The sequence below is a fragment of the Saccopteryx leptura genome, chromosome 1, assembly GCF_036850995.1.
Source record: "Saccopteryx leptura isolate mSacLep1 chromosome 1, mSacLep1_pri_phased_curated, whole genome shotgun sequence".
Taxonomy (NCBI): domain Eukaryota; kingdom Metazoa; phylum Chordata; class Mammalia; order Chiroptera; family Emballonuridae; genus Saccopteryx; species Saccopteryx leptura.
The window spans coordinates 328,044,106-328,069,930 of NC_089503.1; the positions used below are offsets into that span (position 1 = coordinate 328,044,106).

General features: G+C 37.1%; 1 protein-coding gene across 1 annotated transcript in view; it reads left to right on the plus strand.

Annotated features, from left to right (window-relative positions):
* MMS22L (MMS22 like, DNA repair protein) overlaps positions 1 to 25,825 on the plus strand; it is a 144,313-nt gene that overhangs the window by 60,035 nt on the left and 58,453 nt on the right. The window contains exon 14 of the mRNA XM_066358846.1: positions 2,071 to 2,574. Within this exon, the coding sequence (XP_066214943.1) occupies positions 2,071 to 2,574 (504 nt within the window). The remainder of the gene's footprint in view (positions 1 to 2,070; positions 2,575 to 25,825) is intronic.

Genomic DNA, 25,825 nt, shown 5'->3' on the forward strand with positions numbered 1-25,825 from the left:
ATATAGGACAGCCAAATATGGAGTTTTTTGAGCCTGCCAATTTTTTATGTATGGAAGAAAAGTAATATTTATAATTTGTGAAGGATTTTAATTTTTTATTTATCTCATCAGCCCTAAAGGTTAAAATTTAATATACTAAATGCAAGGATATTAGAGATCTGTTGTTTTTCTTACCAGAATTAATTTTAATGTTATGTAACTCATTGCATACTGTTTATTAAAAATTATAGAAATAACCATATCCAAATCATACATTGGCAAGTAATAGATTAGATCGATATAGGTTGTATTCTTTGAGCCCAGCAGTACCACACGCCCTGCATTCTTGAATGAAAACTAACCAGAATATAGTATAACCAAATAATTAATGTTTACATTTGGGAAATATGCCCAGTTTTAATTTCTTATGTGGTAAAATAAACTTTTGAGCACATTTTATCTATTCTCTTATTTTAGAGTTTTGCATCATGCATGGGTATGATTTTTGTCTTCCCTTGTCCTCCACCCTTCGTCTCCTGGTCCTTTTTCTAGTCGTCTTTATGCATACACTGCCGTCTACCACTTGCTCGGCTTATGGGATAAGAGTTCATGCAGCAGAACGCTTCTTATTCTAGGTAGGGACTTCTCAAAAATCACTACATGAAATTCCTGTTTGATTCCTACAGCAAATAATTCTTGCAAAGTTATAGTGATACACTTTTTTTTTAATCTAAAATATACTTTTTTTAGTAGTAGCTTCTTTGTTAATACCCCAGTAATTATGTATCTTGAACAGTAGTATTTTTCTTTGTTGTTTTGCTAGTTAGTTTTTGAATCTTAATTCATTTTATGGAAGACCTAATTCTCAGAACTTTATTGCTAAGAGGAATCATTGGAATTCATTCATTAACAAGCCTATTTATTAGGAAATACTGTTTTCCAAGCAATGTAGTGGGCGTGATGGAGGCTATAAAGATAATTAAACGGGTCTTTATTTTCAGGAGCTTATCGGCTCTATTATTTATAAATAAACATTTAACCGCTCATGACCATTAATTATTTCTACCTTGAATAAACTAATTATAGAAGCTACAAAATTTAACAATTTGTAGATAGGATTCAACATGAATGATTTTCAATTTTAATCCCTTAAGTGATGGAAAAGTATGTCAACTGTTAAAATTATATTAAGTAGTATTGACAAGAGATTTTTAATGTCTAGTCTTAGACATTTTAACACTAACAATTTCTTTGTGTGAGTAGGTGAAAATAATTTTTTTAGCACTTTGAATTGTCTTTGGGTATACATATAGCAAGAGCAACTCTGAGAAGTAGAGGGCAAAAACAGTTTAAGGAAAATTGTTATAAAATTGCTCGGTTAAGATGTCTGTAAAGCTCATCAAAATTGTACTTAAAAGATTATATATTCTCTCTTATTTGTCAATAAAAATTTAAAAAGAAAGCTGATGGGGGACTAAAAAGGGAAAGTCATGTACTATGTGCAAAGAACATGTCTACTGTCCTTTGTGGAAACCACTGCTCCTTGATTCACTTATAAATAAATGATCTGCCCAGTCATTGAGAAATTTGAGGGTCAGGGTACTGTGTTAATTTTTTTTTTTAAGTAAGAGGAAGGGAGATAGTGAGACAGACTCCTGCATACGCCCCAACCAGGATCCACCAGTTAGCTGCTGTGTGGGGCTAATGGTCGAATCAGCCTAGCCATCCTCAGTGCCCCGGGCTGATGCTCTTATCAACTGAGCTATCAACACCCGGGGCCAATGCTTAAACCAACTGAGCCATTGGCTGTGGGAGTGGAAGAGGGAGAGAAGCAGTTTGTCACTTTTCTTGTGTGCCCTGACTGGGAATCAAACCCTAACCATCCATATACCGGGCCGATGCTGTATCCACTTAGCCAATCGGCCAAGGCTTAATTTTGTTTTCTAGGTAGACAAAAACATGGCAGCATTGTAATGAATTAGCTAAAAGTTTACGGTAATGAGACTCATGAATATTGAGTGAAATGTCATTTTTAAAGATGGATTTTTGTGATTGAAATAGTTTTATTAAAGCAATTTTTATGTTTTACAGAATTTACTCTAAATTCCATCCAAAAAGAATGGAAGAACTAACTGTAGTTGGTCTACAGAACTTTTTCAACCTTTTTCTACTGTTAGCAGTTGTTGCAGAGGCAGAAGATGTAGCAAGCCGTGTCTTAGACCTCTTGAATTTCCTCAGGCCCGCCTTAAAAGCATCACCTCTCATTTGGAAGGGTCAGGCAGCCTTCCTCTTGTTGTATACTGGGAAAAATCTGGACATCGGTGTTCTGGTTGAGAAATTTTCAAGTGCTTTCCAGGAAAAAGCAAAGGAGTTCTTGGTATCTAAGAATGATGAAATGGGACAAAGACAGACCCTCTGGACACTTCTTTCCATCTATATTGATGGTGTTCAAGAAGTGTTTGAAACAAGCCATTGTTTGCATCCATCCCATGAAAAACTGCTTAATGATGGATTCAGTATGCTTCTGCGAGCTTGTCAAGAATCTGAACTCAGGACAGTATTGTACTTTCTACAAGCTGTTCTGGCCAGAATCAGGTATGTTTTCCAGTAATGTGCTAATTTATTAATTTGTTTTATATTATCACCAGCGTTGACTCTATATTGAAAGTTTTCTTTTGACATGCTCCTGAAATCCAAATGTAGAGAAGAGGAGTCGGTTTATTGGTATATTAGCATAAATCATTAGTTTTCAATCTTCTTTCCAACCGTTGTTCTTTAGAAGAAAGCTGTGTGTGAACCCATTAAAGTGAACTCGGAGCAGCTGTGCGCAGTCCCAGAACCGCGCCTTCCCCCCCACCCTTTCCCTGTCTGTCTGTCCTGAGAGGTGTTGCCACCGAGAGGTGCGCTTCAGGTATTCCAAGCAAGACCAGGTCAGATCTGAAGTACCTTTTACTGAAACAGGTAATTTATCGCCCATAAGATTTTGGCCACATGGTACCATTAAAAAAGTAAAATTCTTTATATATTTTGCTGCAGAGTTGTAGCTTCAACTGCTTGAAATGCTTCCAGCCAAAACAATTTATTCTGAGATTAAGATAGGATTTTTCTGTTTATAACACCAATTACCTATACAAAACTTACTGTTTTCCGATCCACTTAAATTATACAAATGTGCAGATGTACTCAGATCCGAACCATAATGGGTAAGAGCAGCAGTAATGACATTTATTTTCTTGAAGGCCCTTTTTACGTGACTTTTACCTTTGAAGTGCATGTTCTTAGGAAGTTAGATGCTACTTACTCAGTGTAGTTAGCCAGTATCTGAAAAGTTAGGTAAAAGTTATGTATAGAAATATGGTTTTATTTTAAATTATGTTTGAAGTTAACAAAGACTATTTTCCTCTTCCTAACACTACATTACAAAAGTAGCACCTGTTTTACAAAGGTAGTAAACGTGACAAGATTTCCAAATTTTGGAAATGTATTTATTACCATTTATTATTGTATTTATTACTAATTTACTTAATGTTGGTCTGTGTGTTGATACTGATTAGTCCTCAGCTTTTAATTCCTCATTAGGTTGTATGTAGCTTCCTGTTTATCTGCACTCACCAGTGTAAGTTCTAAAGGGTGAGCCTGAGTTCTTGACCAGCCACCTCCTTGTTGCACAGTGTCAGCTATATTAAAGCAAAGATCTTCTAAGCTCTCAAATTTTGGGATGGATGGATAGATGGAAAGTAAATTAATAAAAAACTTTATGAGGAGAAGCTTTAACTAATTCTGAATCTTTTCCATGGACTGTTTGTTTTTAGTCTAGTAGTTTATTAGCAGATATTATCCTTTCCCCCGTGTCACACTCATTTTGTTTGTATAATTGAAAAATAAGTGGTATTTCCCTGTGCTTCCTGGAAAAAATAAAATTTCCGTGTTTCTGGTACCATTTTGGTGTATTTATATTTTTCTGACTATACAAAACAAGTAGGATAAAGAGCTTACTGGTCTAAACTGTCCTGATGATGAGGAGCTATGGCTCCCAAAAGATACAAGGCAAAGGAATAGAAAGGGAGGGCGGGGAGGATGGGCACTGGGAGAGGCAGTCATGGAAGCAGGTACCAGAATCTGTGTGTCTTTCTGCCTTTTCCACTGAAAATGGGTAAGTCCCTTTTAGTCATCTTAGCTATTGTTGACAGTTTTGTTGCTATACACAGTTTTGTTTAACATCTTTATACATGCATTCTCTGTGTACTTGGGGAACTATATCTGTAGATTAATTTCTAAGAACGGATTGGTATATGTGAATTTTAAATGTGGATGAGTGTTATCAGATTTCCTACAAAAATAATTTTTTGCACCAGTTTTCATTCTTCCTAATAGTGTATAAGAAGGTTGTCTTTCTCATTTTTAGGTTAGTGTATGCAATATATTTAGAAAACATGCATTCTAAGATAGTATATATACAGAAGTCTGTTAAAAATGTTAATCACAACTTGTGAATAAGAGAATGAGGCAAAAGTTGGAGAGTCTTTCAGAATGGAAATACAAAGAAAGTAGTTTATTGAATTATTATTTATTAATTATTGTATTATTTTCCACACGAACAACTGTAAATCTCTTTTTTTCCTCACTCTTTATACTTCTGAGTATTTTTGCCTCTAAAAGGATGATTTGCTTATTGGGAACTTTGATTACTTTGCTAATTACATTTTGTTTTGAATGTCATTAAAAATTAATCACAGGCCCTGGCTGGTAGGCTCAGTGGTAGAGCATCAGCCCAGTGTGTGGATGTCCTGGGATCGATTTCCAGTCAGGGCACACAGGAGAAGCGCCCATCTGCTTCTCTACCCTTCCCCCTCTTCTCTCTCTCTCTCTCTCTCTCTCTCTCTCCCCCCCCCTCCCTCCCTCTTCTGCAGCCATGGCTCGATTGGAGCAAGTTGACCCTGGATGCTGAGGATGGCTTTATGGCCTCCACCTCAGACACTAAAAATAGCTCTGCTGTGAGCAATGAGTAACACCGCAGATGGGCAGAGTATTGCCCCCTAGTGGGCTTTCTTGGTGGATCCTGGTCAGGGCACATATGGGAGACTGTCTCCCCTCCTCTCACTGAATTAAAAACAAGAAATTAATCACAGAGGGATGTGGAGACAAGTAAAGCACATTTTATTTATTATAATTTATCTTTGTTAGCATTATTGCAGCCATCTAACTTCTACTTCTTGTAATAAAAACAAATATTTACTCTTTAAATTCAATTTAGTAGAAGTCCTTTAGCATGAAAGCCAAAGTTAAAGTTACTTCAGGAGTATTGGGAAATACTGCTTGCAAGTACCTTGGAAACTGTAAAGCCTCTGTTAATCCGTGTGGATCACTATTCAGAATAGCTGAGGGAGAATCAAGGGGGCATAATGAAGACTGTCAGTTATGGAAGGTGAGACTAAGTTTACATTGATTAGGAGTACTTTTAACTAGAACTGGCTTTAATTTATAGTTTGCTATCATCTGGAATGGGGCAAAGAGTATGATGTTGATCTTGGGACTGACCTATGAAAAAAGAATATTTATGTTGATAACATTTAATTCCTTGCACAATGTTTTATTTTTGGTTTTTAAACTGTTCAGCTATGACTGAAATCAGTTTCTCTAAGTGAATATAAACTCTTGTATAACTTTAATTGCCAGAGTTATAAATCAGTTTTAACAGATGGTTGTATGAGGCCAGTGTCTTTATTAATGCTGTCATAGTTTGGGCGCTGTCAATCATTTCTGAAGCTTGTGTAGCAATTTGCACACAGTTCCTCAGTGAGACTAATTATAAGAGGGGCTGTGACTTACACAGTTTTAATTTTATTCCATCAATTTTTAGCACTTCCAAGGCAGATTTTGTCAAGGAAGACTTCCTTTTAGTTTGGAATCTTTTGGGGTAAAGCCCCAGAGATCATTCAGGATTATTTCTTAAAAGAAGAAAAAGAAGGGAAGGGAAGCAAAGAGGGGAAACACGAGAAGAATTCCGGTAGGTGTTTGATCATAGATACCTAATTTCCTGACCTTAAATCTGGAGCTTCATTGGAGATCTTTCCATAAGAGTCTTTGGGTAAATATAATTATATAATGGTATTATATAATATTAGAAAGTGTGAAAACATTTTGGATAGTTGTAAAGCATAGGCACTTTTTTTTTTTTTAAGAACACAGCTAAATTCTTTGAAGTTTGGTTTGGATAGAAAAGATGGGTTACATAGATTGATGATATTTATTCCTAGCTGCATCCCTGACAAAGGAAAGTATGAAATACTTTACCTTAGCAATCTCTTCTGTTTTGAAATTCAGGTGGGAATAAGGTACCATTCCTTGCATAAATAATGTGTGCAAGATGCATGAGTGTGTGTGTTGAACTGGGTAATAGTTTTATAACTGTATGACAGAGGAATTATAGGTAGGCAGGAACTAAGATCACTGATTAAGGGAGAAGCAGCTCCCTCTAGGCTGTTAAGAAATAATAACTTCATATGCCACTTTCTGCTAACTGAAGCTGATGGCTCACCAGAGCATTCTTTATTGCTGATTAAGTAGCATTATGACAATACTGACTTGGTTATGTTAACTAAATGCCTCCTCGTGTAAAACTTCGAATGTCAAATAGTTTTAGCAGTCATCTTTAACATTTCGCATTACCTTTCTGGAATCACATTTCTAGTTCTCGCTTGCCGTTATTTGAGGTTAATGTAAAAATGCCAGTCTTTCATTTGTGGAGTTAGGTGTAGCCAAAAGCTTTTCTTTAATTATATCCATTCATGCTGCTATAGTTAAGGGTCTGTCAGCATTTCCATTATAAACCTCCATTTTCAGAGTTTTATAACACAGCTATGAAAATTAGCTTTGGGCAAAAACTTGACATACAAAGTCTAGTGAGATTCTCCCTCCTCGCCATCCCCCTTTTTCATTTTTACTGAAGTAAGGGTGAGTGATTTCAAAATGCCTTTTGGCATCTGCAAATACCATTTGGAGTTTAAAAAGAAACAATAAATTTTCAGGCTTTGTACCTGTTTGTTCTACCACTTAAGGGAGGTTGTGGACTTATTAATTTAAGCCAAATGGATATTGATCAACTGACATCCTATTTTGTATTAAACAAGTCTAGTTTCAAAGAAGTCTAAAGGCAGTTGAAAACTTGCCTAAAATGTTAAATGTTGAGCCTAAGAAATAGTTCAAAAGGGATTATATTTTTTGATACAACTTCTTAAAATATTAAAACCTTTTTTATTGGCTTCAAAATACATTTTGAAAATACATGTATTTTTAAATACTTTTTCTTCTTTTCCCTTGAGCCTAGAAGGTCATCTATTTGTTACATATTTGTTTTGACATTTGGGTTGGGTATGTATGTGTGAGTATGCACGCACAAGAACTGTCAATTATTTCTCTCAAATATTTTCCATGCTCTACAGTTTTAGTTTTTTTAACCTTTATTGTATGGTATCATTTATTCTAAACAAAATTTTTTTACATGTTTAGTGAGAGAAGTGGGCGGTGTCTCAATAGGGAAGGAGGTAATACAGAAGGAAGTAGTCTCATGAGGGTCTGCTGTATGCCAAATAATTTACATGATTTTCCAGGAAAAAACAGGATATTCTTGACAGCTTGCATGCCTTTCCCTGCTTTTGTTATTGGGTGGACGGTTAGTGTGAATGGGTTGCAGCTTTTAATAATTGAATAAGAGTTTACTATAAGAACAAATTTCAAACAGGATATGATTTTTAAAATAATTGAATTTTGAGTTATTTGCCTGCGGTTTGCTTAGTATACTCCAGATTGCCCAAAGTAATCTGCTCATCTCAGTTTCATCGTCATCTATAATGATGTCACTAATGTATTTGATGCAGATTTTGATTGCATACAAATTATGGGGCAGTGTTTGAATAATTTGGGGTAGGGAGCACATGAGTCTGCTGCATGGAAAAATGTATTTGAAAAATCAAACAGTTACACTACTTACAAAGAGTGATCCATCTACCAGTTTTGGTTGTTTCAGAGAAAGAATAAGCATTTTAACGAAATATACATAGTATAAATGCTAGTATTTGGGGAGTATATAAAATGGAAAGGTTTCTTTTATCATTAAATATTTTATATATCTTTCAACTGAGATTTTATATATACGCGATAAGTATTTTGATGTTATTTACCAGGCTTGAATTTTGCAGAGTGTTTACTATCACCCTTTTGTATTACATATTTATAAATCCATGTAATAATATAATCTACTCACCCTTAGGAATTCTAGTGCAGTTTTTTATTTTGTATTTTGCTAAACCATAGGTTATCAACTTAATATTTTATGTAGAGTAATTAATCTTGGGGTTACTTATTTAGTCTCCAAATAGATCTGTTACACAGATATAAAATCTCTTACATAAGTACAAGGCCATTCTTTTGAAATATTGTAACAGAAAACTTAAGTGTCTAGAGCTCAGTTTTATTGGTAAAATGAGGATAAGAGCATATCCTTCACTAGGTTATTTTGAGAGTTAAATGCAATAGTGAATATAAAGTGGTTAGCACAGTGCCCAGTGCAGTATTGACTGTTCAATAAATGTTAGATGCCGCTATTATTGTAATTACTATGTTTAAAACGAACTCATCATTATTTATTTGTACGACACTTTATGCCTGCTAACGTCAGTGGACATGTGTGGACTTATCTTGGATGTTTTTTAACCCATTCCTAATATAGTATCCTTAGCATAAAGATCATTCAGTAAATGCTTTTTGATGTGTAAATCAATCAGATTTTTTAAAAACACAGTCAGGATTATGGGTAACATGAACAGAAACTGTTGGAGATTGTGATTCTGTTTTACATAAATGGTAAGGAACTGCTGTAGAAAAAAAAAATAATTTGTAAGATAGAAATGTGACATGTATGTGTGTCCTTTCTTTCTCTATCCATTTGAGAGATTTTTTTTTTCTTAAGTGAGAATTGGGAAGGCAGCGTGACAGACTTCCTCATGCACTCCAACCAGGATCTTCCCTGCAAGCCCCCTATGGACAATGCTCTGCCCATTTGGAACTACTACTTTGTTGCTAGGCAACCAAGCTATTTTTAGCGCCTGAGGTGAGGCCATGGAGCCATCCTCAGTTGCTGGGGGCCAGCTTGCTTTACCTGAGCCATGGCTGTGAAGGGGGAAAGAGAGATAGAGAAATGAGAGGGGGAGGGGTAAAAAGCAGATGGTTGCTTCTCCTGTGTGCCCTGACTGGGAATCGAACCGGGGAGGTACATACATGGCTGCTGCTCTGAAGCCGAGCCAACTGGCCAGGCCAAAAATTGTTTTTAATGTCTTCATTGAAGGATCTTCTTCAACATCCCTTCTTTATTCTCACCACCACAAGTCAACATTTATTATTCTGTGTTTTAACACCTTTAATGCCATCTGGATGGACAGAAAATTTCAAATTCCTTATCATGATCTTCAGAGTCATCCACAGTCTGACTTTACCTATGTATGCAACTTTTTCTTATGATTCCCTTTACTTTAGTTAAATGAAACTACTAGTTCTCAAGAAATTGCAAAGTCTCTCTTTTGTCTGTATTTTCCTGTCATAGCCATTTGAGACTCCAGGCTAGATCTGAGGGCTGTATAAGCTAAATTACATGATAACCAATGATTAGAAAAAGGTTAGATCTAGGATATGAAAGTATCTGTCAAGATAAGCAGTCAGAAATGGTCAGTGCTGGTCATGGTAGGCACAAAGGGGGTGTAGCAGACTATAGAAAAAGGGAAAAAAATCAGAACAAAGGACTTATTTAGAGGGATTTGGGGAAAGGTGGTTTCAGAGGGAGTAGTAGTAACACGATTCATGCTAGAGATGGAATCAGACAGCATCATTTATGGGAGAAGCCAGACTTCCAGGCACTAGTACACAATTTCGCAGCAGCAAGTTGTGCTTTGGCTTCTGCTTCCCAAGGAACCCCTAGCGATGTCTGAGAGTCACTACTGTTCCGGCATATAAAAAGCAGGAGCTTTAGGGTCAGTAAATCAGAATTCAGATCACCCCTCCTCTACGTAATACATAATCTTGGAAGGTTACTTAACCTTTTCTAAGCTTCAGCTTTGTAAATACTCACCCTGCAGGATTTCTGTGAACATCTTCTATAGATCTCTGTTGTTAGTACACAAAAGCTACGTGTGAGAATTTAAGTTAATGAATATAAAATGAAAACTTCAACTCCTCCTTTACTGTAGTTACATATGAGTTCCTCATTAGCTGTGTGTAATTAGTGGCTACTGAGGTGGATAGCAAAGCTCCTGGACAGCACTGACTAGAGCCTGCACCTGTCTGGAACATGGACCATTCATTACCTCTCAATGCATGTTTGTTTTCTTTATTTTTATGGAGACAATATTATTCTTTATTCTAAACTTTTCATGAAATGTGTGCTTGTCCATGTGTCTGGTTTTGAACAGACTCTTTTCCCTTTGAATTTCCTTAACACTTTCTCTCTAATGTCCTTTATTGTTTTCTGTGTTGTATTGCAATTATCTTTTTTATCAAAAGTACATATTGATTAAAAATATTACAATTTAACAAATCCAATTAGTATTTATGAGTGCCTACTGTGATAGCAGGCATTATTGGCATTTAGGGTACATCAGTAAACCAGTTAAATGCAGTATATCTAGTATGTACTCATGTGTTTAGTATGTGAAAGATATATTGAGAAAGAGAAAGGTAAGTGTTTATTCAAATCATTACCTCTTCACCATTTCAAAGATATTTTATTGTTTCCATTACTCAGCATTATTTGATAATAATTTATACTTGTACTTAAATTTTATCTGCTTATCCAAAAATTCTAGCCAATATCCACATGAAAGTACACAACTGTATCTATGAAGCCAGGCTATAGATTTAGTGCATAATCTGAATTTCACCCCCATGTTTATTGCCTCCTAAGGACCACTAGGCAGAAGGGACATCTAGAGAGATGCCAGGAATCCATTTTTCTCAATTAATTGAAAATTTTTGGTGTTATTGAAACTCGCATCCAGTTGAAATTTTCTGGACCATTATTTTATTTGGCCAATTCAGTAGTTATCAGCAGACCGTCTCATTGAAATATGAAAACACGTGGAATAAGTTGGCCTTTGATCTTTTCACCTTGTTTTTGAGAGTTTCATTGACAGGAACACTTTGAATCTAAAAATAGAGATCACCTGTATTTGGATTGTGTTAGAAGCAAGATATTTGGAAGAGAAAACTGAAGTAATGGAGTTGAGGAAATAATAAAATAATTTAAGACAGTTCGCCAGAATGGAAGATTACTTCATTAGGAAGGGCTTCTGAAATGACTGTCGTGCAATGTAAGAAAACAGACTTGTGGCAAGGCACCTCTGTGTGAAATTTAGAATCTTGGGTGCAAAGAAAAGGTACCAAGTTTCCATAGACATTTTTGTCTCCTCTACCTTTCTCAGTTCTCCATTTTTTGTATTTGCCATGCCTCTAGTCTTGTTATCTCCAGTTATAATCTAAGTGAGCTCTGATATTTAAAACCTTAGTTCCCAGTAATTACAAAATTAGTGAGATAACTGTTGCTTTATATTAGATGTTCTTTTGACGATTAGTGTTATTTCAAGAAGTAGGTACCTAGAGCTTTATGACTTCCAATTCATAGCTGTTCTCAAAACTACTGAAAATCTGTTTGTTTTTCTGAGTTGAAACAGGAAATCCACCTCTTATATTAGGAAAAAGAGGGAAGGTAAGGGTGGAGGAAGAACACTGTGAAATAGAAATCAAGGTGAAGAATACTGGGATGAATGGACAAGGAAGTAAAGAAATACGTTCTGTAAAAGGAAACATGTCATTTCTTTGAAAGTGGATCAGCTCAGAGGCTCAGGGAATAGAAGTGCCATGATTATTTTCTGTACTGGAATATTTCTCTTTAGCAAATGGGAATAAATCAAAAGATGTAGGGTTGAAGCGAAGCTTCTTTTCCCAATCTTATTTATGTCACTATGGTTCCTTGTCTGAACCCCATGGTTCACAATAGGCATTGAGACCACCCAGATCTTTGAAGCTTTGGATGAAATTCAGCAATGAGTTTGTAAGAAGGCATTGCTACTGTGCTCTTTCATGACACCACACAGTGCTGGTGCTTCTTAAACCAACGATGTGTCATAATAAATATATTGAAGACTGGTAAATCCCATTTGTGACAGGATTGCTAAAGTTAACTCTTTTCTAACTGGAAGGGGAAAAAACAGTTGAAATTGTGATTTCAGTAAGTGCGACCTAGTCCTAGTCTAAAGAAACTCAGTGAGATAAGTTGCTATTGTGGCTTTGCTTATATTAGAAGGGAAATAGAAGAAGCAAGTAATAATTTAAGCTTTTATGTTCAATAAGTGTAGTACAAAAGCTACTAGATATGTTTTTTAATGATGTGATATGTCAGCGAGGCAAGGAAACCGATCTCTTAATTATCTCATTAATTATTTTTGGGTTAATAAGACCTCAGAAGGCACTATAAATTGTGAAAAAAAGATTCATTGTAGTTTAAAAATATTCCTAGCTATCCTCACCATCTTCTAGTAATTACCCTAAAGTTATTTTCTCTGAGATGTGTTTTTAAGAAATCATCAGAGTACATTTCTGTTTTATGTTAAGAATTTACTTTTGCTACCTACCATATGGTCTATAAGGAACAATTCCTTACTTTTCCCTATGTACCTTGTGGAGTAGGGTGAGTAATCACTCTGATTCAAATTTTATTCATATTTTAACAAAATTGAGAGCAAATTTAAAGAGTGATACTAGCATTTGGAACTCTTAATTTCAATTGTTTCTTCTTTACCTTACAAGATATATATTTTTCTCTCTTTAGGATATCGCTTGTCAGATTTAAGGCTTATTTAAAATGAAAAGAAAGCTGGAGCAATTTTCTTTATTCCATTTCAGTCTCCTAAGGCCTATTTCCCCCTGGTGAGCTCATAGCAACAGGGGGGTTTAAGGGAATTCAGCTTTCTGCAAATTAATGTCTCACATCATGAAAATTCAGGACTTTTTTTTTATCTTGAAAAGTAATACAGTGAGTGCGAGTATTATTTCTTGCCAGCGGGTGGAAGATGAATGATTTTGTCACAGTTTTACTGCTTGATGAGCAGTGTCCTGAGGGTCAGGCTTAAGTCTGTGTCACTATGCTGCTCATTACTCTTGAGCTAAATAAGGGCTGATTGGATCTAAATTGCCTAGCACATGGGCCACAGATGAGCTCAGTGAGCAGGGGATGACCTGCTATTCAGTCTGGGAGTAACCCCGGTGTGCAAATGCAGCATTAGAACACCGTGGGAGAATGAGAGGCTACCGGCTGCTGCCAGCAAAAGAAATCGAAATGTAAAAACTCTTTGATGCTGTGATGTTAGAATTTGAAATGTTGGAAGTGACAGGTTGATGGTACTTATCAGCTTTGGCTGGATTAGAGAACAGTGTCATCTTGCTTATATAATGACAGAAGAATGAAGCCAGTAGCTAACTGCTGTGCCGAGGAGAGCTGCCGCTGTTGCCACAGCCAGCCCCTGCTGCCTCCTACCGACGCTTTTCCTGGAAACCAGTAAAAGATAATGAAGAAAAGAGCCTCCTCTATAGACATCCAGGAGTTTGGGACTCTGTGGTCATGAAAAGCCGGCAGTGGTAGGCTGCAAAGAGAAGGGTATTTTAGAGCATACTCAATAGTAGATGGCTTAAAAAAATCATTACTGAAAAATTAGTCGTTCCAGTATTTTCTAGTTAACCAAGAGTTAATCCATTTATGAAGTAAAACTACCCAGGGCAAGAAACCCCAGTCTGATCTTCGTGGAATAGTGTTCTTTCAGGGGGCCTTAAATGGGTTGCTTGATCTCTCAATTGTGTATTTTTGTCAATAACAGCGTTTTAGTAACAACTAGTATTCACAGTCTAACAAGAGACTACCCACATTGTTAGCACAGTTTGAAAAATACCTGATAAAAAACGAAAAGTGAAAAGTACTTCGATTCTGTAGTTTATGCTGCTGAAGTGTCCCTCCTTGGGAGTGGGTGGGCGAAAGGAGAGGGTTTCTCACACAAATCAAATGATTTGAAAAACAAAAACAGAAAAATCCTATAATATGGGAACTCTTTTTATTTCATTTTATTCCCGAAGTTGTAATTTTTAAAAAAAAATCAATATTAGGCTATTTTATGTTTGTAATATAAACTTTTAAAATCTAGACAGGTATTTTTTTTTTAGTTAGTTATCTCACCATGTTGAGAGAACTGTTAATATTTTGTTATAACCTTTTAGGTTTTTCCTATTTATATACATTTTTCAATCCAAAATTAGGGTTAAATACTGTTAGTGTCTTATTTTACTCAATATGGCATCAGTGGCTTTTCATATCAGTGACATCTACAGCGTTATCTTTGGTGGCTTTGTAATACTCCACTGTGTGGATATACCATAGTTTACTTGACCATTTCTTATTGGTGAAAACTGACACTGTTGTGAAATTTGTACCATTAGATGCAAAGCTGTGATGAATGTCTTTGTGTGTATGTTGGCAGAGTTCATGGGTACTGTTGTATAAACTGCACTGCCCAATTCCAAAGGTGCTGTTTACAGCATTATAAGTGAGGCTTTGATCTTCATGAACAACTTTGATTAATATGGAAGCTGTTTTTTAAATGATTTGGTTTAACATATAGACTATTAGACATAATGATTTTTAAAAAATTGAGAGCCATGTTTAATTATATTTATAGTTTATATGTACACACATATAAATAATTACATCTTACAAAAGCAAGCTTTTAGTAGTAAATGTTAGACTAAAAAATAAAAAAATTTCCCTTTAGAACAAAACTGGAATACTGTATGTTGAAAACATAGTGATGGAAAGCTTCTAGATTTTGGGGTGAAGTCACAGGTAAAAGGGATAATTAACTTTCATCACCTAAGATTTAAGGGGGAAAAAAAAGATTTTTCCTGAATTTGTTGGTATAAATTTTAAGCCCCGTATACCCTTACTATTGACATCAAATATAAAATAGTTTTAAATATAACTTCTAAAACACTGGCTCTAGAGCAGGGGTCTCAAACTCAACTCAGCATGTGGGCTGCAGAGCAAGATCACAGCCGTTTGGCGGGCTGCACTAGGTCTACAAAAGGCAACTGTTACGCAACACTTTTCTCACTGCAGTTGAAAACAAAAAAAAATCAGTACAACAAGCACAATCGTACATGCAGTTTACTGCGGGCCGTGAGTTTGAGACCCCTACTCTAGAGAGAGAATTTTTAATGCATTTCTTTTTTTTTTTTTTTTTTGACAGAGAGAGAGTCAGAGAGAGGGACAGATAGGTCCAGACAGATAGGAAGGGAGAAAGATGAGAAGGATCAGTTCTTTGTTGTGGCACCTTAGTTGTTCATTGATTGCCTTCTCATGTGCCTTGACCTGGGCGGGGGGTGGAGGCTCCAGCAGAGTGAGTTACCCCTTGGTTAAGCCAGTGACCTTGGGCTTCGAGTCAGCACCTTTAGATTCAAGCCAGCGACCTAGGGTTTCAAACCTGGGTTATCCATATCCCAGTCCAACGCTTTATCCTCTGCGCCACGGCCTGGTCAGGCTGCATTTTTTATTTTTATGCTATCAAAATTCATGTATCCTCTTAAGAATGTATATAATACAGAAATGTATGCTGCAAAAAATAAAAGCCATTCTCCTCCTAAATCTTCCATGGAGAGAACCTATGGAGAATATTTCTCTAATTAGCTCTTGCTGCTTTTTTTATCACCTCTTATTTTAAGTGGGAAAAGTGAGATTATACCTTGGAAATTTCTACATCTTCAGTTTTTCTATGAAAGATTAAAGACATCTCTCTGTACACAAACATTGTATAAGGCTGCATAGTTTCTCATTGTATATTAAAACTTAATTTGGCCCTGATCTGTTGGCTCAATGGTAGAGCCTATGCCTGGCATGTGGAAATCCTGGGTTCAATTTCCGGTCAGGGCACACAAGAAAAGCAACCATCTGCTTCTCCACCCCTGCTGCTTCTCTCTCTCTCTTCTCCTCCTGCAGCCATGGTTCAAATGGTTTGAGCAAGTTGGCCCCCGCCAGTGAGGATGGCTCCATGGCCTGGCCTCAGGAGCTATAAAATAGCTCAGTTGCCAAGCAATGGATCAGTAGCCCTAGATGGCAGAGCATCGTCCCCCTAGGGCGCTTGGTGGGTGGATCTCGGTTGGGGCACGTGCATAGTCTGTCTGCTTCCCTGCCTCTCACTTAATTAAAAAAAAATTTATTTAACCCCCATGACCATTGAGTATCTAGACATGATTTTATGTTGGTTTTGTACCTATCTGACTTTCCAAGATTCTCATGGTTCAGTTTTGTGTGTTCTTAGTGTATCCAGCATCAAAAGCAGCAGGGAAAATTCCCACTTCCGTCATTTAATATGTGTGAATTATATATGGAATAATTAATGTACTGATAGTAAGAATATTACTGTATTTTTCAGATGGTTGCAAATGTGAATTTTAACCCTGACTGCCACTTTCTTTCACTTTATTCTTCAACAAGTTATGTAATTTTTTGAAACTCAGTTTTTCTAATATGTAAAATGTGTGTAGGCCCTGGCCGGTTGGCTCAGCGGTAGAGCGTCGGCCTGGCGTGCGGGGGACCCGGGTTCGATTCCCAGCCAGGGCACATAGGAGAAGCTCCCATTTGCTTCTCCACCCTCACCCCTCTCCTTCCTCTCTGTCTCTCTCTTCCCCTCCCGCAGCCAAGGCTCCATTGGAGCAAAGATGGCCCGGGCGCTGGGGATGGCTCCTTGGCCTCTGCCCCAGGCGCTAGAGTGGTTCTGGTGGCAACAGAGCGACGCCCCGGAGGGGCAGAGCATCGCCCCCTGGTGGGCAGAGCATCGCCCCTGGTGGGCGTGCCGGGTGGATCCAGGTCGGGTGCATGCGGGAGTCTGTCTGACTGTCTCTCCCCGTTTCCAGCTTCAGAAAAATACACACACACACAAAATAAATAAATAAAATGTGTGTAATATACATTAAAGACCTGGTTGGAAAACTAAAAGAGATAGATGTGTGGAGTGTCTTGCAGAGTACCTAGTAATGATTGCTCTCTCTCTTGTTTATCCGTTGGTTTCAGAGAAGTGAAGTGAAGGAATATATATTGTAAGTAGATTTAAGGTACAGAGCTTCTCTCTAAATTAAGAATTTATAGAGCTTCATTCTGAATCAGTTAAATGGTATTCCATAAAAAGAATACTATTCTTGAAGTAAGAGCATAAATTGCTCTACTTTCTTTGTCATGTCCCTCCTTCCACCCTATATTTCTTTTTGCTTAGATAATTCTGGCTGTGTAAGTTTTGTGCCTGTGTGTGAAACAAATAACTGTATTTTTAAGTCAGTACAGCCTTATTGAGTGCCCAGTAAGTACCTGTTGTGGCAGACTTTGTGCTGGTGTTGGAGAAAATCAAGACGCGTGAAATCAGATCACTGCTCACAAGTGCCCTACAGTGTAGTGAGTCAGTCATATAAACAGAATACGCTGTGATCAATAGACAGATAGTAAAGAGACTCTTCTTAAAACTCTTCTTTGTCACTTACAGAATTTTCTCTGAGATTTCCCTATAGAAAATAAAGTTAGTGGTTATGTGGCAATAAATCAGTTACAGTGTGTCATATAGTAATTGGTAGCAGATGTATTAGAGGGGAGATACTTTAAGTCTTTAGAAGCTTTTGCTTATGTCCATTGCAGCTCAGTCATTGTTGACATTTTTAACACATTCTCTGTTAATAGTAAAAGTGCCTAGGCACTTGTAAATGTATGTAAGGTCTTTAGTAAATTGTGAATCACAGCACTATGTCATTGATATATTTTTCTGCATTTCTTTCTTCTGTTATCTATTTATTTATTTTTCTATTCCCATTTTCTGAAACCTTAGTATATTTTTGCCATCCGCTCTCCCCTCCCCGCACCATTTTTTAAATGTGCTATAAACTTGATCTTCTGAGGACAGTGTCCTTTGATAATTTAATGTGACAAGAGAATCCAAAACCAATATGTAGTATTGCATTGTGCATTTTTAAAGTTTACATAAATGCTTTCATACTATAGATACTGAACCATTGCCTTTTTTCTTTTTGTTTTATGTTTTTGAGATGTACTGACAAAGAATCTGTGCTTCAGAGAAATGAAGGATTTAGTCAAGAACAAGAAATATTATTCTAGGTTCAGGAAATGGCGAATCCAGCATAGAATAGTGAGGGGACAGAAGACAATTTTATAGCTGGTCCAGGCAACCACCATTGCAGACGAAATAGAGCTATGATGTTCTGTGGGGGGAAGGCTTCCGGGAAAAGGTGGAGACAGAAAAAATGTTTTTCTAGGTTCAGAGGAGAGTAAAGCATAAAGAGTCTATAATCTTGAATGGGAATTGTTATAATGACCTCTAACTAAGTAACCTTGTTTGTCTTTTTTCCATAGACAATTATATGTTAAATGCATCAACCTTATGAGCATTATGTATGGTTGAGATATACTGAAGTTTGCATTTTACATTTCTGTTCGGATGTATAGAAGTTTTAAGGGTTTTATGTATATAAATGCCATAACCCATAAATATACATACACAAAGTTTTTTTTTTTGGTTTCCTAGGAGGAATTCCAATGTAATTCATCGAACGTTTCTGGAGCACTTTCTGTGTCTCGAGACTGTGCTCATAAGCGCTCTGGTGTACAAAACGTACCCTGCACTTGCAGAGCGTGTGGAACCAGCTTTAAATGCCTCCAGATTTTTACATCCATGCAGCCTGAACCATTAGTTTGGTGTTGTAATTATAATAAGGGAAATGCCTGGATAGGAGCGTGATCTGAGAATTAGAATTTGGAAGGGGTTAAATGTTTTGTTGGACTGATGAAGAATTAGTCTCGTGAAAGATATCGTACGTTAGTAGAAAGATGACCCCAAGTAATGAAGGGGTTTGAAATTAGGGCCTGTGCACACAGGCCTGGGTGAGGAGGAAATCAAGGACATAGGTTTTAAATAGAGGGGCAACGTGATAGCAGTATTTTTATTATGTGTATTATGTCTTCTTCTCCTACCACTAAATCATAAGCTCCCCCCGACAAAGATATTACCTGGTACTTTTGTCTTAATCCCCCTGCGTGAAATGTTCCATGAGTCCTTCTCTTCAGGGAAAACTTATTTCCTTTAAAGTGTAGTGAAATATGCAGTTTCTCCCGTGAAGAGTTTCCAGGCCCCACCCCCACCTGGCAGAGCGAGTGGCTTCCTCCCTGCTGCACCCTGCATATGTTTGTATCACCCAGAGTGTTTACCAGTTGAAATGTCATCCTCCGTTTCTCTCCATCTCCTTCACTAGACTGGTTCTTTTTGAGGTCGGAATTTGTCTTCTGCATATTTTTATCTTCAGCACTAGATAGCCAGCTAAAATGCCTGACACAGTTGTTTATTAGTCTTTGCTGAATGAGTGAATGATAATTATATATAGTAGATGGTTCTGGCAGTAATATACATGATTAATTGAAAGGGAACTTGAGAATAGGATACTACACAGAAAGCCAATCTGGTTAAGAAAAGACTAGAAATACAAAAAAAAGTTTAAAAAACAAATAATTTTTAAAATACAATGTGATAGGAAAGAGTTACATTTTTAAAAAGAAGTAAATGTAGTTTAAGAAGTACAGTATGGTAGGAAAGTTTTGGAGTTGGACTGATCGATAAAGGCAATAAAGGAAAGTGACGATCTGATGACTGTGAGTGGTACTGTATAGTCAAGCAATGATATTTAAGTAACGTTTTGAGCAATTAGGGAAATTTTAGGTTTGGCTACTTCTTCCAGACTCATAAAATTTTTCATTAATCTTGTATAGAATTTCTCTCATTTGTGCTGTTGACCTCCTTTTTGAATGTCAAAATATGAGTATTGTATCATTCTATTTCAGCCATATAAATGCTGAAGTTGGTAACTTTTAAGAATTTCATAAACCTGCACAATTCTCTTCGTTTTGCAATAGTATTATTTAGTTTTGGAGGGAATAGTCCAAATAGGATGCCTCTTGTGTGTGTGTGTGTGTGTGTGTGTGTGTGTGTGTGTGTGTGTGTGAGAGAGAGAGAGAGAGAGAGAGAGAGAGAGAGAGAGAGAGAGAGAGAATCAGAGAGAGGGACAGATAGAGACAAAGAGACAAGAAGGGAGAGAGATGAGAAGCATCAGTTCTTTGTTGTGGTACCTTAGTTCATTGATTGCTTTCTCATATGTGCCCTGATTTTGGGGGGGGGGGGACAACAGCAGAGTGAGTGACCCCATGCTCAAGCCAGTGACCTTGGGCTTCAAGTCAGTGACCATGGAGTCATGTCTGTGATCCCACGCACAAGCCAGCAACCTCAGGGTTTTGAGCCTGGGTCCTCTGCATCCCCATCTGACTCTTTATCCACTGCACTACCGCCTTAATTTTGACATTCCTTCAGCAAATTAGCTGTATCTGTTGTGTCCTCAATAAGAGATGGTCCTGTTTACCTCTGGGCAGGGTTAATTAAGCCTTAGGATAGTGCTTGTTACAGAGGTTTGTCTGAAAACCTGCCTGGGAGGCTGGCATGACCACTATTGTCCCTAGCTAAAAGGGGGTAAGCCCTTACTGTAGAGCTTCTAAAATTTTGAAATGGGGTGATGACCTTTAATATCTGGCTACGTTTGTTTGAATTTTTTTTTTTTTTTTTTTTTTTTTTGTGAAGCTGGAAACGGGGAGAGACAGTCAGACAGACTCCCGCATGCGCCCTACCGGGATCCACCCGGCAGGCCCACCGCGGGCGAAGCTCTGCCCCTCCGAGGCCTCGCTCTGCCGCCTGGGGCAGAGGCCAAGGAGCCATCCCCAGCGCCCAGGCCATCTTTGCTCCAATGGAGCCTTGGCTGCGGGAGGGGAAGAAAGAGACAGAGAGGAAGGAGGGGAGGGGTGGAGAAGCAAATGGGTGCTTCTCCTGAAAATTTATTTTTTGTAATTAATATTTTTCTTTCTAAAAGCACACTGTTATAATGTTATTATGTTTTTGGGCTGTACATGCATCTTAAGTCCTTTGACTTAGGTGTAATATACATTTAAGTATAACAGGTGGGTTCTGTTCCCTATGTATATATAAACATAATTGTCCAATGTTGCATTTGATACTTTTGGTGATTGCTCTCTGAATCCAGAAGTAATATGTTTCCAAAGCATACTAATCAGAAGCAAACTTGATGTAATCATCTGCTCTGCTATAATTAACTTACAGTAGAAAATTCAATTACGGAAAGATGAATGGAACATTTTTTTCTATCTTTCTGAAGGATTTTACCACAAACTTTTATTACCTGTGTTTAAAATAGAGTTCCCACAAATACTACATTTTTGACTCTAGCTTAGAGTGCTGTGGTTTTACCGGTGCTATAAAATTCTGTAATTTTAAAGATGTCTTATCTTGGCCTTTACTTGTCTTTAAGTTAGCATTAGGTTATATTTTATTTTTTATTTAATGATGGGAAATAAAGAGCTTCAAGGAAATGTTAGCACAACTTAAAACTTTTAAATTACTGCTATATTAAATCTTCAAAAAAAGTAATTTTAGATAACTTATTTCATCTAAAATCTAAAAGACAGTATCTAACCTTATTACACCTACTGAGTAAGTTTGGCATGGTCCTGATAATGGATGTGTAGTTGTTTCTTTTAATCATTTTTTTTTTCACATTGAAATTTTTTATTCTGCCTATCACCACCCCCTTCAGAAAAGTTCCAAATCCTTTATTTTCTTTTGAGGCAACTTAGAAATTATGTGTTTAAGGTTTTTGTTGAGTTTAGTTTTCTTTTAACAAAGAGTAAAAACTTTTCTTCCCTCCAACTAAATATACTTTGATATGTTCATCGTCACTGAAGACCCAAGTTCCTAGAGCTTCTTCTCGGTTCTTGTCATGCTCACAAGAAAGAAATCAGGCAAGAGACAGGGTGCAGTGTTCAAGCAAAGCACGCCGTTTATTAAGCAAAGCTATATAGACTTGGCACAAGGCACAAGCAGGGAAACTCAGCTAGTCTGAGCGCCCCACCTCTTTGGGGTCTTAGGAGTTATATACTCTTCACTTTGAGGCTTTGTTTCCCTGTTATGAGCGTTAATAGACAGGGTTTCAAGGTTCCCCTTCACAGTTTTTCTTGTACCTGTTGGGATACTTGGTTATCATCGTTTTGTCTGGTTTCGGGACTGCTGACTCACTCATTTAGTAGGTGAGATAACCCCCCTTGTTCCCGTCCCCTCTATGTGCCCTGATGACTGTCTATCCTGCCTAACAGTTTGACTCACAACAAAAAGTATAATATATGCAAACTATTGAATTTTTTTGTCTAATGTAAGATAAGAATATAAGGATATAAAATAGAATTTTATTCTATTCTATACATATAGTTCATTGTTAAAAGGGTGTTGATGTAGTGCTTACATTGAAGCTTTTATTTGTTAACAATGTAAGTCCCCTTTGAAAAATGTGAAGTGTAAGGAATGTTTTCCTTTTATTTTACTGCAAATATAGTAGACATGGACGTGAAGGGGTTAGGGGAGACCGATTGTGAAAACTCTAGTCACCTTCCCCACCCCCACCCCATCTGTTAAATGTGTTCTGTAAATTGTGCTTCTAGAAAAGTAGGGGGAGTATGGTAAGAATAAAGTAGAAGAATTAAAAATCATTCCAATAAAATGGTCTAATTTATGCTTCTGCAGTTAAGCAGTGCTCCTGGTTAGCAGAAATACCCTTCAGCTACACAGGATTTTGAAGGGTTGGAGGGTACTCATTTGCACATAAATAGCCATTAACTGATAAATTCCCAGAGGTCTCCTGTTGCATGTTAGTGGTTCTGACCTACTTAGCTAGCTTAAATTTGTTTTACAGAATTATTATAATTCTATCCTTGGTACTTAAACTTTGTGATTAATGCAAGCCTCACAGTACAATTAAAATATAATTACACAGTTTTGCAGTTTCCTATTGTGGTGTTATTACAAAGATCTGGATTTTGCAAATATTAGGAGAGTTAAGATTTCGATATTTATCACTTTTGCTGTTATTATGTGATTATGTTAAATGGGACCCTTTTATTTCTGAAGAATGGATTGAAGAGAGGTGAATCATTAAATGTAGCATTTTTTTAAGCTTTGGAAAGGATTGCATCAGTTAATGTGTGATCACTTTAGAATGCTCTTTAGACTGACAGGTCCCAGGCACTCTTGATTACCTTTTCAGATGATTCTGAAGCACAGTAGATTTGTTACACATTTACTTTAAGAAATCATTTGGGATAATTGTTGAGGCAGTAGAACAACACCAAAGTGGATCATTAGATCTGAATTTTGCTGCTGACACCTGCTGCCTAGTTTTGCAGAAGAACCCATGTTCCCCAGGGTCTGTGGTCTCGGTTGTAAAGCGAGTAGTTTTGACTGGAAGGGTCAAAAAGCCTAAGTCCAGATTCATTTTGATCCAGCGTTAGCGGGGTTCCAGAACCCGCAGTCCCGTAGTGCACGGGACAGGGCATGGCGGCCAGGCAGGTGCTGGGAGGACGTGGCAAACTAAGGTGTTGCTGACTAGTTGAGGCCCATGGGCCCGTTTTTGTACAGTCATAGAGCTAAGAATGGATTTTACATTTTTAAAGATTTGTAAAATGGCAAAAAAAAAAAAGTGATACTATATGTGACCCACAAAGCCTACGTACAAAAAAAAACTTTTGTCAATTCCCTGACTTAGATGTTCACTAGGGTTCCTCGAAACTATTGACATTCAGTATTAAATTATTAGTTGCTTCTTTTTACATGCTGATATTTTATATATGGCCCTGCACATCTGTTTTTGGTTTCATTTCTTTCATGTTTACTCTGGAAAATGGTCTGTGGTGTGATGCCCAGTTACCTACCTCCTCGGTGTCTGCTGTATGCAGGTAGTACTCTCTCCAATTTGGGAGGGCTGGCTGCCTTGTAAAGCTCTGTGACTTGACATTTAACTTTCTATTAAAGGAAATTTTCAGTAAAATGAGGTAGTCAGGTATCAGCTTTATTGAAAGTAGGGGAAAGAAGCACTTATTTTGAAATACTTAAATTTGTGTTCTGTTTTATGGAAAAGTTAAAAATGTTAAATATTCTGTAATAAACTGCAGAAATCTCTCTCTCTCTCTCTCTCTCTCTCTCTCTCTCTCTCTCTCTCTCTCTCTACCACTTTTGGCCAACATATGGTGTTGTTCACAGTAAGGTTTGTCATTCTCCACGGGTCACTGAGCGTGGCAACACGGACCTCTGAAAGCGTGGCTGCATTTGAGTAGTAGTCAGCTACTGCAGCTGGAGGAATTCAACACCATATATTGTTTTCTTGTTAATGTGCATTGAATATAATGAGCTAAGTCATTTTAGATCATTTTTATTTGCTATTGTGGGAGAAAATTTGGACCCTTCAAGGAAAAAGGGTTGGTCAGAAATATGAGCCGCTTTGTGAAGTTGGCCTGCAATCATCACATTTCTCCAAAGAGAAAATGGTTACCCTGTAATAATCAGTCTAATGAATTCAGCTCTGGGTAGATTAGGTGGAGACTTGCTTCAAGGAGTGGAATTGTGAAATGTTTGCTGCATCCAGCAAGCAGAGCCGCTATGATATAGCCGCCTCCTCAGTGGTTTGCTTTGATCCTGTGGAATGAAAGGACAGGAGGATCAGCTCAGGTCTAAATGAGATTACAGCTGGTTCTGCAGCTTATCTGGTCTATTGCCAACCAGTGTGGCTTTGCACGTCCTAAGGGGTTTACAACAGAAACTGTTTATTGAGTATGATCGGTTTACTCAACACAAGCAGGCTAATCCTTCCCAGCCTCAGCATGTTGTAGAATTGTGCAGGGGCCAAACCAAAAGCTGGTGTAGCCAGACCCTCTAGAGCCCTTTGTCTCATTCTGTATTGATTTTTACCTGAGTTAAAGACAGTAAAAAAATAAAACCAATAACCAGTTCTATTGTGAGCAAAAGGTTAATCTTACCTAAAATCTTACAAAAAGCACCTGTTAACCCTAGAAGGGACAACCTTCTTTCTTTTTCTTTTCTCTCTTTTATTTTTTTGCCTTTCTAGTCAAGTGGGATTTTCTAGTTTCAAATTTTGAAGAACAAGATAAGAAAAACAGCTTAAAAGATCTTGCTAGGCATTCCAAGTTAAATGCTTAAGTCTCTTCTAGTAGTACTATAGCAAATGGCTTTTTGTGTGGAATGTAGGATGATTTGTTTCTAAATAGTGGGGGTTTGCTTTATATCCATTTTGCACACTACAATCTTTTTTTTTTTTTTAAATAAAATGCATGAAGACAAGGATGGAAACCTTAATTAAGGAAAAGAGCTCAACTGCCAGGGTTAATGACCAATTGTCATTTTGCCTCATGATCCTTGATTCGTAGTATATTGTTTTAATGAATAAAGACTGGTGATTAGGAGTATTGTAAAGATATGCCGGTTATAAATAATCCCATGTGTGTTTAAGTTTTATTTTATTATTTTATTTGGTACTTTTTTAAGTCTTCAAGGTGTAAAATTTTAATTGCTACAATCTCATCTGGAACAAAGATCCTCAGTATGGCTTATCGTGGGAAATGTTTTGGAGTCAGACTGACCTGGGTTACAATTCCATTTCCATTACTTGTTGACCAAGTTATTTAACAATTGAGTTCATTTTTTCATTATCAAGCTAGAGATGATATAATTTACCCTGCAATATCCAATCAAACCAAATTAGAAAATAGTAGAAAGTAACATTGAGTTAATCAGGTTAGTCAGGAGCCCAA